Source organism: Hyperolius riggenbachi, unplaced genomic scaffold (assembly GCF_040937935.1).
Source record: "Hyperolius riggenbachi isolate aHypRig1 unplaced genomic scaffold, aHypRig1.pri scaffold_174, whole genome shotgun sequence".
In the NCBI taxonomy this organism is placed as follows: Eukaryota; Metazoa; Chordata; class Amphibia; order Anura; family Hyperoliidae; genus Hyperolius; species Hyperolius riggenbachi.
The window spans coordinates 232107-245556 of NW_027152385.1; the positions used below are offsets into that span (position 1 = coordinate 232107).

The 13450-nt window shown below is 50.9% G+C and overlaps 1 protein-coding gene across 2 annotated transcripts in view; it reads right to left on the minus strand.

Annotated features, from left to right (window-relative positions):
* ACO2 (aconitase 2) overlaps positions 1 to 12381 on the minus strand; it is an 86573-nt gene extending 74192 nt beyond the window's left edge. Inside the window, exons 1-3 of one of the 2 annotated variants that reach the window (XM_068264833.1) lie at positions 12273 to 12381; positions 8880 to 9022; positions 4591 to 4849 (exon numbers count right to left, since the gene is read on the minus strand). In XM_068264833.1, the coding sequence (XP_068120934.1) occupies positions 4591 to 4849; positions 8880 to 9022; positions 12273 to 12308 (438 nt within the window). In that variant the 5' untranslated portion in view covers positions 12309 to 12381. Of the gene's footprint in view, positions 1 to 4590; positions 4850 to 8879; positions 9023 to 12016; positions 12109 to 12272 lie in introns of those variants that run through there. The other variant, XM_068264834.1, reaches the window with a different exon arrangement.
* Between the last annotated feature and the right edge of the window lie 1069 nt (positions 12382 to 13450).

The following is a 13450-nucleotide window of genomic DNA, read 5'->3' on the forward strand; positions in this document are numbered from 1 at the left end:
CCGGGATCACAGAGGATGGCAGCGCTAGTCCCGGAATCACAGAGGATGGCAGCGCTAGTCCCGGGATCACAGAGGATGGCAGCTGTGCAGCGCTAGTCCCGGGATCACAGAGGATGGCAGCTGTGCAGCGCTAGTGCCGGGATCACAGAGGATGGCAGCGCTAGTGCCGGGATCACAGAGGATGGCAGCTGTGCAGCGCTAGTCCCGGGATCACAGAGGATGGCAGCTGTGCAGCGCTAGTCCCGGGATCACAGAGGATGGCAGCTGTGCAGCGCTAGTCCCGGGATCTCAGAGGATGGCAGCTGTGCAGCGCTAGTCCCGGGATCTCAGAGGATGGCAGCTGTGCAGCGCTAGTGCCGGGATCACAGAGGATGGCAGCGCTAGTCCCGGGATCACAGAGGATGGCAGCTGTGCAGCGCTAGTGCCGGGATCACAGAGGATGGCAGCGCTAGTGCCGGGATCACAGAGGATGGCAGCGCTAGTGCCGGGATCACAGAGGATGGCAGCTGTGCAGCGCTAGTGCCGGGATCACAGAGGATGGCAGCTGTGCAGCGCTAGTGCCGGGATCACAGAGGATGGCAGCTGTGCAGCACTAGTGCCGGGATCACATGTAAGCCAGGACACAATGCATGGAGTTAGTATGTTCTCCCTATTTGCATGGATTTTCTGCATACTGGCGGGTTATGCCTTCCTTCTCCTGGCCATAAACTAGTGCTGTGAAAGTCATACAGCGTACAGAAAAAGGTCGCTATATACAGTCACAAGTTTACATAAACTGGCAGAATTTATGTTCCATTTTTCAGATAATATGAATGATAACACAAAAACTTCTCACTCATGGTTAGTGGTTGGCAGAAGCCATTTATTGCCAAACAACTGTGTTCACTCTAAGTCATAATCACAACACAAACTACCCACATAAACCTAATGAAACGTTTACATAGTGCGGTTCTTAGTACCGTGTATTGCTCTCGTTATCAATGACAGCTTAACGTTGTGTGGCAGTTGTGAATGAGGCTCTTTATCTTCTCAGATGGTAAAGCTGCCCATTCTTCCTTGCAAAAAGCCTCCAGTTCCCGTAAATGAGGGGCTTAAAGAGACTCTGTAACAAAAATTGCATCCTGTTTTTTATCATCCTACAAGTTCCAAAAGCTATTTTAATGTGTTCTGGCTTACTGCAGCACTTTCTACTATCACCATCTCTGTAATAAATCAACTTATCTCTCTCTTGTCAGACTTGTCAGCCTGTGTCTGGAAGGCTGCCAAGTTCTTCAGTGTTGTGGTTCTGTGATGCATCTCCCCCCTCCAGGCCCCTCTCTGCACACTGCCTGTGTGTTATTTAGATTAGTGCAGCTTCTCTCTGCTCTATTATCTTTTACAAGCTGGATAAATCGTCCTCTGAGCTGGCTGGGCTTTCACATACTGAGGAATTACATACAGGCAGAGCTGTCTGCACTCTGCAGGAAGAAACAGCCTGACACTTCAGTGGATGAGAGCTGAAGGGGGAAAGAAACACACAAATGATCTCTTGAGATTCAAAAGGAAGGCTGTATACAGCCTGCTTGTGTGTGGATGTATTTTCTATGTGTGGACATACTGTACATCAACCTACTTCCTGTTTTGGTGGCCATTTTGTTTGTTTATAAACAAACTTTTTAAAACTGTTTTTAACCACTTTTAATGCGGCGAGGAGCGGCGAAATTGTGACAGAGGGTAATAGGAGATGTCCCCTAACGCACTGGTATGTTTACTTTTGTGTGATTTTAACAATACAGATTCTCTTTAATGATATTGAGGTCAGGAGACTGAGATGGCCACTCCAGAACCTTCACTTTACGCTGCTGTAGCCAATGACAGGTCCACTTGGCTTTGCGTTTTGGATCATCGTCATGCTGAAATGTCTCATGCTCAACTTCCTGGTTGAGGAGAAAATTTTCCTCCAGTATTTTATGATAACAATGCATTCCTATCACCAGCAATTCTGACCAAATTCCATGTGCCTTTGTAGCTCACACATCCCCAAACCATTCAGCGATCCACCACCATGCTTCACAGTAGGAGTGGTGTACCTTTCATCATAGGCCTTGTTGACTCCTCTCCAAATGTAGAGTTTATGATTGAGGCAAAAAAGTTCAATTTTAGTCTCATCGCTTGAAATGACTGTGCCAGAAGGTTTGAGGCTTGTCTCTGTGCTGCTTTTCTTATTGTAAGCGGTTACTTTGTGGCATTTGTGTAGTAATTGCCCTCTTCTAGTAACTCAACAATGCTGCCCATCTTTCTTTAAATGACTCCTTATTGCGTCTTGAAACTGCCACACCACATTGTTTTCAGGGAGTTCTGCATTTCACCTTAAAGAGACTCAGAGACAAAATAAGGTACAGCTCTGATACTTACCCAGGGCTTCCTCCCGCCCCATAAACACGTGCAAGTCCCGCGCCGTCCTCCCGCGGTCTGCCATTCAGCTGCGGTGATCTCAGTTACTGGCCTCAGTCAATGCCAGTCAGGGTCTACTCGCATGTGCAGACCTCCCGCGCATGTGTAGACCTCCCGCGCATGCGCAGTAAACCCGGACATCACTGAGGCTGGTAACTGATCACCGCGGCTGAACAGCAGACTGCGGGAGGACGGCGCGGGACTTAAGACGTGTTTGTGGGGCGGGAGGAAGCCCCGGGTAAGTATCAGAGCTGTACTTTATTTAGTCTCTGAGCCTCTAAGTTATTTGTGGGTTTTTCCTTGAATCCCCAACAATTTTCCTGGCAGTTATGGCTGAAACCCCAGTTGGTATACCGGAATCTGGTTTGATTTTAATAGAATCCAACACTTTCCACTTTGAACACCGCTGATTGGCATTCTCAATTCCATGGATATTTTCTTATCTCTTTCCTGTTTTAAAGCATTCAACTACCTTTTCCCCCCAAGCTAGTTTGACATTTATTTTGCTTTCCCCATGACTTAGAATCCAAAACACATCAGCGCAGCACTGGATGAAGGATGGAAGGGTCCGCCAGGAGTCCAGAAACTTACTGACCTTTTATACACACCCGCTAATTACAGGCAGACAGCTCACAGGTGAAGAGAGTTACCTTTAATAGCCATTAAAAGCCATTTGTGCCAAATTGTGAGCACGTTATCGGGACAAATCACCAGCTTCTGATCAGGGTCATTTGGGTAGTTTGTGTAGAGATTAAGATTTAAAAAGAGCAAACACAGTTCTTCGACAAACTGCTTCACCCAACCACTAACCATGAATGAAAGAAACGTTTCTGTTATTCATATTCTATGAAAAATGTTTAAAGGATACTGCTGCCGAAAGGCTGCTGAGAGATAAAACCTGCAATGTGTAGGGAAAGAAAAGTACATACTCCTCGCTCCCTGCCGTCGGGTCCCGCTCGTCAGCCACAGCTCCTGGTACTGGCCGACTCGCCTGACCCCTGACTCGGACATACTGCGCCGTGCATGCGCAGTATGTCCTGTAATCTTCGCTTCTGGCGTCGCATCATGACGCCAGAAGTACGGACACTCCCCCGCTTTATAGCTAGCTTTATAGTGGAGCCGCTGAAGCACACACGCAGGAGGCGGGGGAGTGTCCGTACTTCTGGTGTCATGAAGCGAAGATTACATACTGCGCATGCGCAGCGCAGTATGTCCGGGTCAGGGGTCAGGAGAGTCGGTCAGTACTGGGAGCTGTGGCTGACGAGCGGGACCCGACGGCAGGGAGCGGTGAGTATGTACTTTTCTTTCCTTACACATTGCAGGTTTTCTCTCTCAGCAGCCTTTCGGCTGCAGTATCCTTTAACAAATCTAATTCTGCCAGGGGATGTAAACTTATCAGCACAACTGTATGTACAGTATTACCAACCAGCCTAAGTTGTAAAAACTTTATAAACACCTCGTTCATTTCAAAATGATCTAGAATGAATTTTCCCTGCATTTCATGAACTCTGGCCCTTCAGGATAACATCAGAAGCCCTCATTCATTTCACTTTCTCCTATCAGATCATTTGTCATCTTCTGTATAAAATAACTTTCCATCGTCTGCAACTGTAAAAACACCAAAAGTAGATGAAAGTCCTGTCTAAATTATTCATAGTAATTTCTTGCCTGTTGGTGGCTTAAAGGGAACCTGAGATAAGAGGCATATGGAGGCTGCCATATTTATTCCCTTGTAAACAATCCCAGTTGCCTGGCAGTTTTGTCGATCTTCTGACATAAGTAGTGTGAGTCAGAACCCTGGAACAAGCATATGGCTAATCCAGTAAAACCGGAGTCAGCTGAGTCAGAGCACCTGATCTGCTGCATGCTTGTTCACCTTGGGATCACTTTAAAAGGCCTTTTATTAATAAAGTTTGAAACTATCACCTAGGTCAGTGATCTGCAAACTTGGCTCTCCAGCTGTGAAGGAACTACAAGTCCCACAATGCATTGCGGGAGTCTGACAGCCACAGTCATGATTCATAAAGGCAAATGCATCGTGGGACTTGTAGTTCCTTAACAGCTGGAGAGCCAAGTTTGCAGATCACTTACCTAGGAGTAACCTCAGGAGAAAGTGAATGGAATGGCGGGAAGGGAGTGGAGTTCCGGGCCTCGTACCTTCGCCCTCTGCAGGTCCTTCTCTCCCCCGAGCTGGGCCTCGATCAGATGGTCACAGTGGATGGTTGAAGGCACGGAGACTCTGGGCAGCCCGCTGCTGATGAACTGCATCATGGCCATCTGCGCAGTGGCATCTTGCATGGCCACCCTATCAGGACGCAGGCGGAGGTAAGTCTTCCCCCGCTCTATGTCTTGCTTTACTGGGTCATCCAGATGTCCATACACAATCTTCTCCGACAGGGTGAGTGGCCGATCCAAACTGCACAAATAAAAAGAGAATGAGAACACTGAAGCAGTGCGATTACTTCTGTCTGGAATATCAGGCAAGATGGTCGAGGAAACTGATCTACCATCATCTCCGAACCATGAAAGCTGCATCATATAGAGTCACCCCTCCTGAAGATCAACTGATGGCTGAAAGACAAGACAGATCACCGGCTTCTCTCCTGCTCCCATCCAGTAACACCAGGAGGCGTGTACACATACCCGCGCCCTCTAGTGTTCATGTATGGAGAGGAGAGCTTTGGTCAAAGTGCTCACGTCAACTGGTCACACCCATCCACACTACAGAACACAAGGGCTGTACGTCACCTGGTCACACCCATCCACACTACAGAACACAAGGGCTGTACGTCACCTGGTCACACCCACACTACAGAACACAGACATGTGGGGCTGTACACGTCACCTGGCCACACCTATCCACGCTACAGAACACAAGGGCTGTACGTCACCTGGTCACACCCATCCACACTACAGAACACAAGGGCTGTACGTCACCTGGTCACACCCATCCACACTACAGAACACAAGGGCTGTACATCACCTGGCCACACCCATCCACACTACAGAACACAAGGGCTGTACGTCACCTGGCCACACCCACACTACAGAACAGAGACATGCGGGGCTGTACACGTCACCTGGCCACACCCATCCACGCTACAGAACACAAGGGCTGTACGTCACCTGGCCACACCCACACTACAGAACAGAGACATGCGGGGCTGTACACGTCACCTGGCCACACCCAACCACGCTACAGAACACAAGGGCTGTACGTCACCTGGCCACACCCAACCACACTACAGAACACAAGGGCTGTACGTCACCTGCCCACACTACAGAACACAGACGTGGGGCTGTATATGTCACCTGGCCACACCCACACTACAGAACAGACTATGCGGGGCTGTACATATCACCTGGCCACGCCCACACTACAGGAAAGACATGTGAGGCTGTACACGTCACCTGACCACACCCATCCACACTACAGAACAGACATGTGAGGCTGTACACGTCACCTGGCCACACCCATCCACACTACAGAACACAAGGGCTGTACGTCACCTGCTCCCACCCACACGTGGGGCTGTACATGTCACCTGGCCACGCCCACACTACACAACGCAGACATGTGGGGCTGTACATGTCACCTGGCCACGCCCACACTACAGAACAGACATGTGGGGCTGTACACGTCACCTGGCCACACCCACACTACAGAACAGACATGTGGGGCTGTACACGTCACCTGGCCACACCCATCCACACTACAGAACAGACATGTGAGGCTGTACACGTCACCTGACCACACCCATCCACACTACAGAACAGACATGTGAGGCTGTACACGTCACCTGGCCACACCCATCCACACTACAGAACACAAGGGCTGTACGTCACCTGCTCCTACCCACACGTGGGGCTGTACATGTCACCTGGCCACGCCCACACTACACAACGCAGACATGTGGGGCTGTACACGTCACCTGGCCACGCCCACACTACAGGACATGTAAGGCTGTACATGTCACCTGGCCACGCCCACACTACAGAACAGACATGTGAGGCTGTACACGTCACCTGGCCACACCCACACTACAGAACAGACATGTGAGGCTGAAGACATCAACACTGAGGTCCAGCTTTGTTTCGGCCATCAGTTGATTTAAAGCAGGGTTGTCAAACAAATACAAAGTGGGCCGAAATTGAGCTCTGGGACCAAGTCACGGGCCAACCTCAATGTCTAGTGGCCACCTCCCTCCCTTATAAAGGTTCCCTGGTGTCTAATAGCACCCTCTACAGTTCTCTTGTGTCTAGAGCCCCCCTATACTGTTCCCTGGTTTCTAGTGGTCCCCCTCCTATACAGTTCCCTGGTAGCTAGTGCTTTCCCCCTCGTATGGCTTCCCTGGTGACCAAGGGCTTACCCTCCAATATAGCTTTTCTGGTAGTCCTAAGTGGGCCAAACATAATGCAAAGTGGGGAAACCACCTGAGGGCCAAATCTGATGGCTCTGAGGGCCAGATTTTGCCCATGGGCCAGAGTTTGACATGTATGCTTTAAAGCAAACCATTAGGTAAAGATTTACTCCAGTTTATTATCGAAACCGGCATAATGTATATAATCACTATACAGGTCATTCTATACCTGCTGAATGCCATGGTATGCATACTGGTCTTTCACAGTGCACCTCGAAAGTATTCACAGCACATCACTTTTTCTACATTTTCTTATGCTACAGCCTTATTCCAAAAAATAGTCATTTTTTCTTTGAATTCTACACACTGTGCCCCATAATGACATAAAAGATAATTGAGATTTTTGCAAATTTAATTAAAAAAAAATAAAAAAAAATGAGAACGCACATGGACAGAGAGGAGCTTGAGAGGTGCTGCAGAGAGGAATGGGCGACACTGGCCAAGGATAGGTGTGCCAAGCTTGTGGCATCACATTCACTCAGACTTGAGGCTGTAATTGCTGCCAAAGGTGTGTCAAAGTATTGAGCAAAGGCTGTGAGTACATGGGATTTCTCAGTTTTTTTATTTTTAATTTGCCAAAACCTCAAATAAACTTTTTTTGCGTTGTCAGTATGGTGTGCTGTGTGAAGAATTCCGCTCATTTTGCAATAAGGCTGTAACATAAAATGTGGAAAAAGTGATGTGCTGTGAATACATTCCGAATGCACTGTATATTTAACCAGTTCCAGATCCTTTGTACATATACATGCTCCCCTGTGCACTTCACTTGCAGGTCAGAGGTGTATATATACACACACTGTTTACTTACTGCTGCTGTTCACGTTAGTCGCTTCCATTCACTTTTGCTGCAGTGCCGCCCTTCCGTGATCAGAGAATGGGAAACAGCCGTTCCCAACCCCAATCACTGTGCCTGTGGTATATGAGAGCTTGTGGCAGTGTGACGCAGCCTCTTCGAGTCACACTTGTATTAAAAAACGTATCCGTAGCTCAGTTTTTTTTGGCTCGGATCAAAAACGGAGCTACAGCTTGCAATGTTAAAAATACAAGCAGTCTTAAAAAAACACACACACACACACACACACACACACACACACACACACACACACAGTACACACACTACAATAATTATGTGTGTAGCCATCTTGTGGCTGAAAAGTAAAATACACCCAAATTCACTATTGTACACTATTACATAGAAAAATAAAATAAATTACACTACATAAAAAGTTACCTTAGGGATTTTTTTTTTAAATATGTATGTCATGAGGGTATATTACTATTATTTTTTGTATATAATGGCTTGTAATTATTGTTGTAGTAAAAAAAAAAAAAAAAAAAAAAAAAAAAGTGTGGGTTTTATGTATCGAAACACATTTTATTAATATTTAATTTTATTTCTTCTTCCCTGTAAAATGCATATAAAATAATTCTTAGCAAAACGAACTTCCCAAAGAAAGCCTAGTTTGTCCCAGGAAAAAAAAAAAAAATATAGATCTTCTCTGCGTGATAAATAGTGATAAAGTTATTGGACAAATGAATGGGAGGAGCGCGATGTAAAAATTGCTCTGGTTTTGAAGAGGAAGAATCATGTGGCAGAGAAGTGGTTAAAGGATACCAGAGCCAAATAAACCTAGAGAACGGGGGGACGTGGGCATATACTGTCACCTATCCTGATGCCCACCTCTCCCCCCGCACTCTACCTAAATGCCCCTCCGGCAGCCTCTTGCAGGTCACTGGAGTCGGGCACTACTGTGCAGGCCGCTGGGAGCGCATGATGTCACTAGGTCATGAGCAGAACATTACACGCTTTGCACTCCCGGCCACACATTGTAGCACCTGCGCAGTAGTGCCCGACTCCGGTGACCTGGGAGAGGCTGCGGGAAGGGCATTTAGGTAGAATGCAGGGAAAGCGGTGGGCATCAGGACAGGTGACGGTATATGCCCGCTTCCCCGGTCTATTCGGCTCTGGTATCCGTTAATACACCAACCACCAATCAGAGCCCTGCAGAAGGCACATATGCTTACCGTTTGCGGACGATGTTGATGTTTTTGTCCATGACCTCATAGCTGACGTATTCATTGGGCTCAAAGTGGCTCATGGCCACCTTGGCTCGCTGGCAGAGAGCGGCTGAAATATGAATCTTCCGTGTGCCATGGCCCAGGGCTTGCTGAAACAGGAAAATGAGAGATTAGGAGCAGCTGTAGTGAGACAACCCAATATTTGTCACATGCTGATACAAACATATGATCCAGTTCCCTAAACAGACTGATCACATGACAATTCCCAGCCCCGGAACATGTATAGTATATAGAAGGGATATACTCTATGTCAGGCTGGCTATTATTGGCTCGATCGTCCTCATCTCCACATCATGCAGACTTATCAGACATCAGCAGATTCATTGCATGGACAATGTGTGGAGGACTGGCAGGAGACGGGATTGCTTGCCACACGTGGTCATGTGTCTCCTGTAGGACTAGCTATTGGCTGTATGGACAATGTGTGGAGGACTGAAAGAAGATCGGATTGCTTGCCACACGTGGTCATGTGTCTCCTGTAGGACTAGCTATTGGCTGTGTGGACAATGTGTGGAGGACTGAAAGAAGATCGGATTGCTTGCCACACGTGGTCATACGTCTCCTGTAGGACTAGCTATTGGCTGACTGACTGCGTGGACAATGTGTGGAGGACTGGCAGAAGATGGGATTGCTTGCCACACGTGGTCATACGTCTCCTGTAGGACTAGCTATTGGCTGACTGACTGTGTGGACAATGTGTGGAGGACTGGCAGAAGATGGGATTGCTTGCCACACGTGGTCATACGTCTCCTGTAGGACTAGCTATTGCCTGACTGACTGCGTGGACAATGTGTGGAGGACTGGCAGAAGATGGGATTGCTTGCCACACGTGGTCATACGTCTCCTGTAGGACTAGCTATTGCCTGACTGACTGCGTGGACAATGTGTGGAGGACTGGCAGAAGACAGGATTGCTTGCCACACGTGGTCATGTGTCTCCTGTAGGACTAGCTCTGGGCTGACTGACTGCGTGGACAATGTGTGGAGGACTGAAAGAAGATTGGATTGCTTGCCATATGTGGTCTTGTGTCCAGGGGCGTAACTAGAAATCACTGCGGCCCCCCCAAAAAAAAAACTTTGGATGAGGCCCCCTCCCGACAACCCAGCCCCACCCCTCACTTCCTGCACAGGTAAACTTGAGAATGTTATTCAACTGGCTAGTTCACTCTTGAATATATTTTACCTATGCAGATAAAAAAACAGTGCTCCCTGCACTGCAGCATTTTCTGTATCAATTACATTAACTTCTGTGATAAAACGTACATGTCACACATACAGACACACGTGGTGTGCAGAAAACGCATACAGGAAACCAACAGATGAGTGTGCTCCCAGCCGCAGCTTATTACACTCACTCTGTCCATCTCTGATGGAGCAGAACTGGCTCTGCAGACTCCTCCAGCATCACTACAGTACACAGCACTTGGGGAGGGATAAAGAGGTTGGGGGAGAGCACTGTACACAAGAGCCTGCTGCACACTGAATAGGGACGGTCTACAAAACTTTGTATGATTCCTTATCAGTGGCTGCGCAGATTATTAGAACAATTGTGCAGAGAGCAGAAAGTTTTTTTTCCTCTGTGCCCTTAGTTGTCAGTCTCTCAGGACAGGACCCCCGGTGGCTTTTGGGCCCCCCTGCGGCTGCATCCGTTGCAGGGTCTATTGTTATGCCTGTAGGACTAGCTATTGGCTATTAATGGTGACCCTTCCCACAACAGCTGGCAGTGAGAGAGGCAGTAGTGACAGGGACTCCAGACAGCAGTAAGATCTGACAGTCCTCGTCACAGACGATGGGGCATACACCGGGCCGGACACGGGCTGCTCAGCATGTAAGGGGTTTCCTCCTCGCACAGAGAATATGGGGGGGGGGGGGGGGGGAGAAATAGGTCATGGGGGAGGTCACCATGGTCACACTGTTACCAGGGGAGGTCACCATGGTCACACTGTCACGGAGGAAGGTTGCCATGGTTGCACTGCTAGCTGAGGTTACCATGGTCGCACCGTTACCGGGGAGGTCACTATGGTCACACTGTTACAGAGGAAGGTTGCCACGGTCACACTGTTACCAGGGGAGGTCACCATGGTCACACTGTCACTGAGGAAGGTTGCCACGGTTGCACTGCTAGCTGAGGTTGCCATGGTCCTACCGTTACCGGGGAGGTCACCATGGTCACACTGTTACAGAGGAAGGTTGCCACGGTCTCACTGTTACCAGGGGAGGTCGCCATGGTCTCACTGTCACGGAGGAAGGTTGCCACGGTTGCACTGCTAGCTGAGGTTGCCATGGTCGCACCGTTACCAGGGAGGTCACCATGGTCACACTGTTACAGAGGAAGGTTGCCACGGTTGCACTGCTAGCTGAGGTTGCCATGGTCCTACCGTTACCGGGGAGGTCACCATGGTCACACTGTTACAGAGGAAGGTTGCCACGGTTGCACTGCTAGCTGAGGTTGCCATGGTCCTACCGTTACCGGGGAGGTCACCATGGTCACACTGTTACAGAGGAAGGTTGCCACGGTCTCACTGTTACCAGGGGAGGTCGCCATGGTCTCACTGTCACGGAGGAAGGTTGCCACGGTTGCACTGCTAGCTGAGGTTGCCATGGTCCTACCGTTACCGGGGAGGTCACCATGGTCACACTGTTATAGAGGAAGGTTGCCACGGTTGCATTGTTACTGGGAAGGTCACCGTGGTCGCACTGTTTCCCACGTTTGCGCTGTTACCAGGGGAGGACACCATGGTCGCGCTGTTACCGGGGGGAGGTCGTCATGCTTGCACTGTTACCAGGGGGGGGGGGGGGGGCAGAAGGTCACCATGGTTGCTGTTACCGGGGGAAGGTCGCGCTGTTACCAGGAGAGGTTGCCATGGTTGCGCTGTTACCGGAAGGTCGCGCTGTTACCGGGGGAGGTTGCCATGGTTGCGCTGTTACCGGGGGAGGTCACCATGCTCTCCTGTTACCAGGGGAGATTGCCTTGGTTGCAGGGGGAGGGGCTACATGTGAGGACCCCACAGGGGAGGAGTTATCAGGGGGCGTGGCCACACACAGGGCGCCCCCCACATCCCTCAGGGGTCACCTTGGGATCACCTTGAGGCGGGGGAGGGGAGGCGTGACGTAGCCGGGCCGCAGCCAATCACCCCGCAGAGAGGCCGTGCAGAGGGGCCGCTACCATGGAGACGAGCCGCCCGCGGGTCACAGCTGTCAGTGAGGTCAGCCCGGTCACGTGTGGAGGACACCCCGCGCGGCCCCCGCAGCCCCGCCCCCCGGATCCTCCCCCCTCAGCCCCGGCCTCTCCCCGCCCCGCACACCCGCAGCACCGGCCGCAGCCCCGACACACGCTCACCTGCAGCCGGCCAGCCAACAGCCAGTACGCCGCCATCTTGTCTGCGGGCAGAGGAGGGCGCGTCACGTGTGTCTGACGTCACTTCTGCAGCTGCCGCCGTCTATACCGCCTGTGGGCGTGGCTGCCCCGCCCCCAACCCCACGGGGCGTGTCCTCAGTCCAGCCTGGCTCTCTCTGTGTGTAGTAATAGAGCCTCTGCTTGCTGCTGCTGAGTGTATCGCTGAGTGTATCGCGCATGCCCAGCGGGGACTTAAAGTGAACCTTAAGCCAGAAAAAAAAAATGAGTTTTACTCACCTGGGGCTTCTACCAGCCTCCTGCAGCCATCCTGTGCCCCCACAGCCACTCACTAATCCTCTGGCCCCCCGCTGCCAGCTAGTTCTGCTTCTACCAGCCCCCTGCAGCAGTCCTGTTCCCTCGCAGCCACTCACTAATCCTCTGCTCCCCCGCTGCCAGCTAGTTCTGCTTCTACCAGCCCCCTGCAGCCATCCTGTGCCCTCGCAGCCACTCACTAATCCTCTGCTCCCCCGCTGCCAGCTAGCTCTGCTTCTACCAGCCCCCTGCAGCAGTCCTGTGCCCTCGCAGCCACTCACTAATCCTCTGGTCCCCCGCTGCCAGCTAGTTCTGCTTCTACCAGCCCCCTGCAGCCATCCTGTGCCCTCGCAGCCACTCACTAATCCTCTGGTCCCCCGCCGCCAGCTAGTTCTGCTTCTACCAGCCCCCTGCAGCAGACCTGTGCCCTCGCAGCCACTCACTAATCCTCTGGTCCCCCGCTGCCAGCTAGTTCTGCTTCTACCAGCCCCCTGCAGCAGTCCTGTGCCCTCGCAGCCACTCACTAATCCTCTGGTCCCCCGCTGCCAGCTAGTTCTGCTTCTACCAGCCCCCTGCAGCAGTCCTGTGCCCTCGCAGCCACTCACTAATCCTCTGGTCCCCCGCTGCCAGCTAGTTCTGCTTCTACCAGCCCCCTGCAGCAGTCCTGTGCCCTCGCAGCCACTCACTAATCCTCTGGTCCCCCGCTGCCAGCTAGCTCTGCTTCTACCAGCCCCATGCAGCAGTCCTGTGCCCTCGCAGCCACTCACTAATCCTCTGGTCCCCCGCTGCCAGCTAGTTCTGCTTCTACCAGCTCCCTGCAGCAGTCCTGTGCCCTCGCAGCCACTCACTAATCCTCTGCTCCCCCGCTG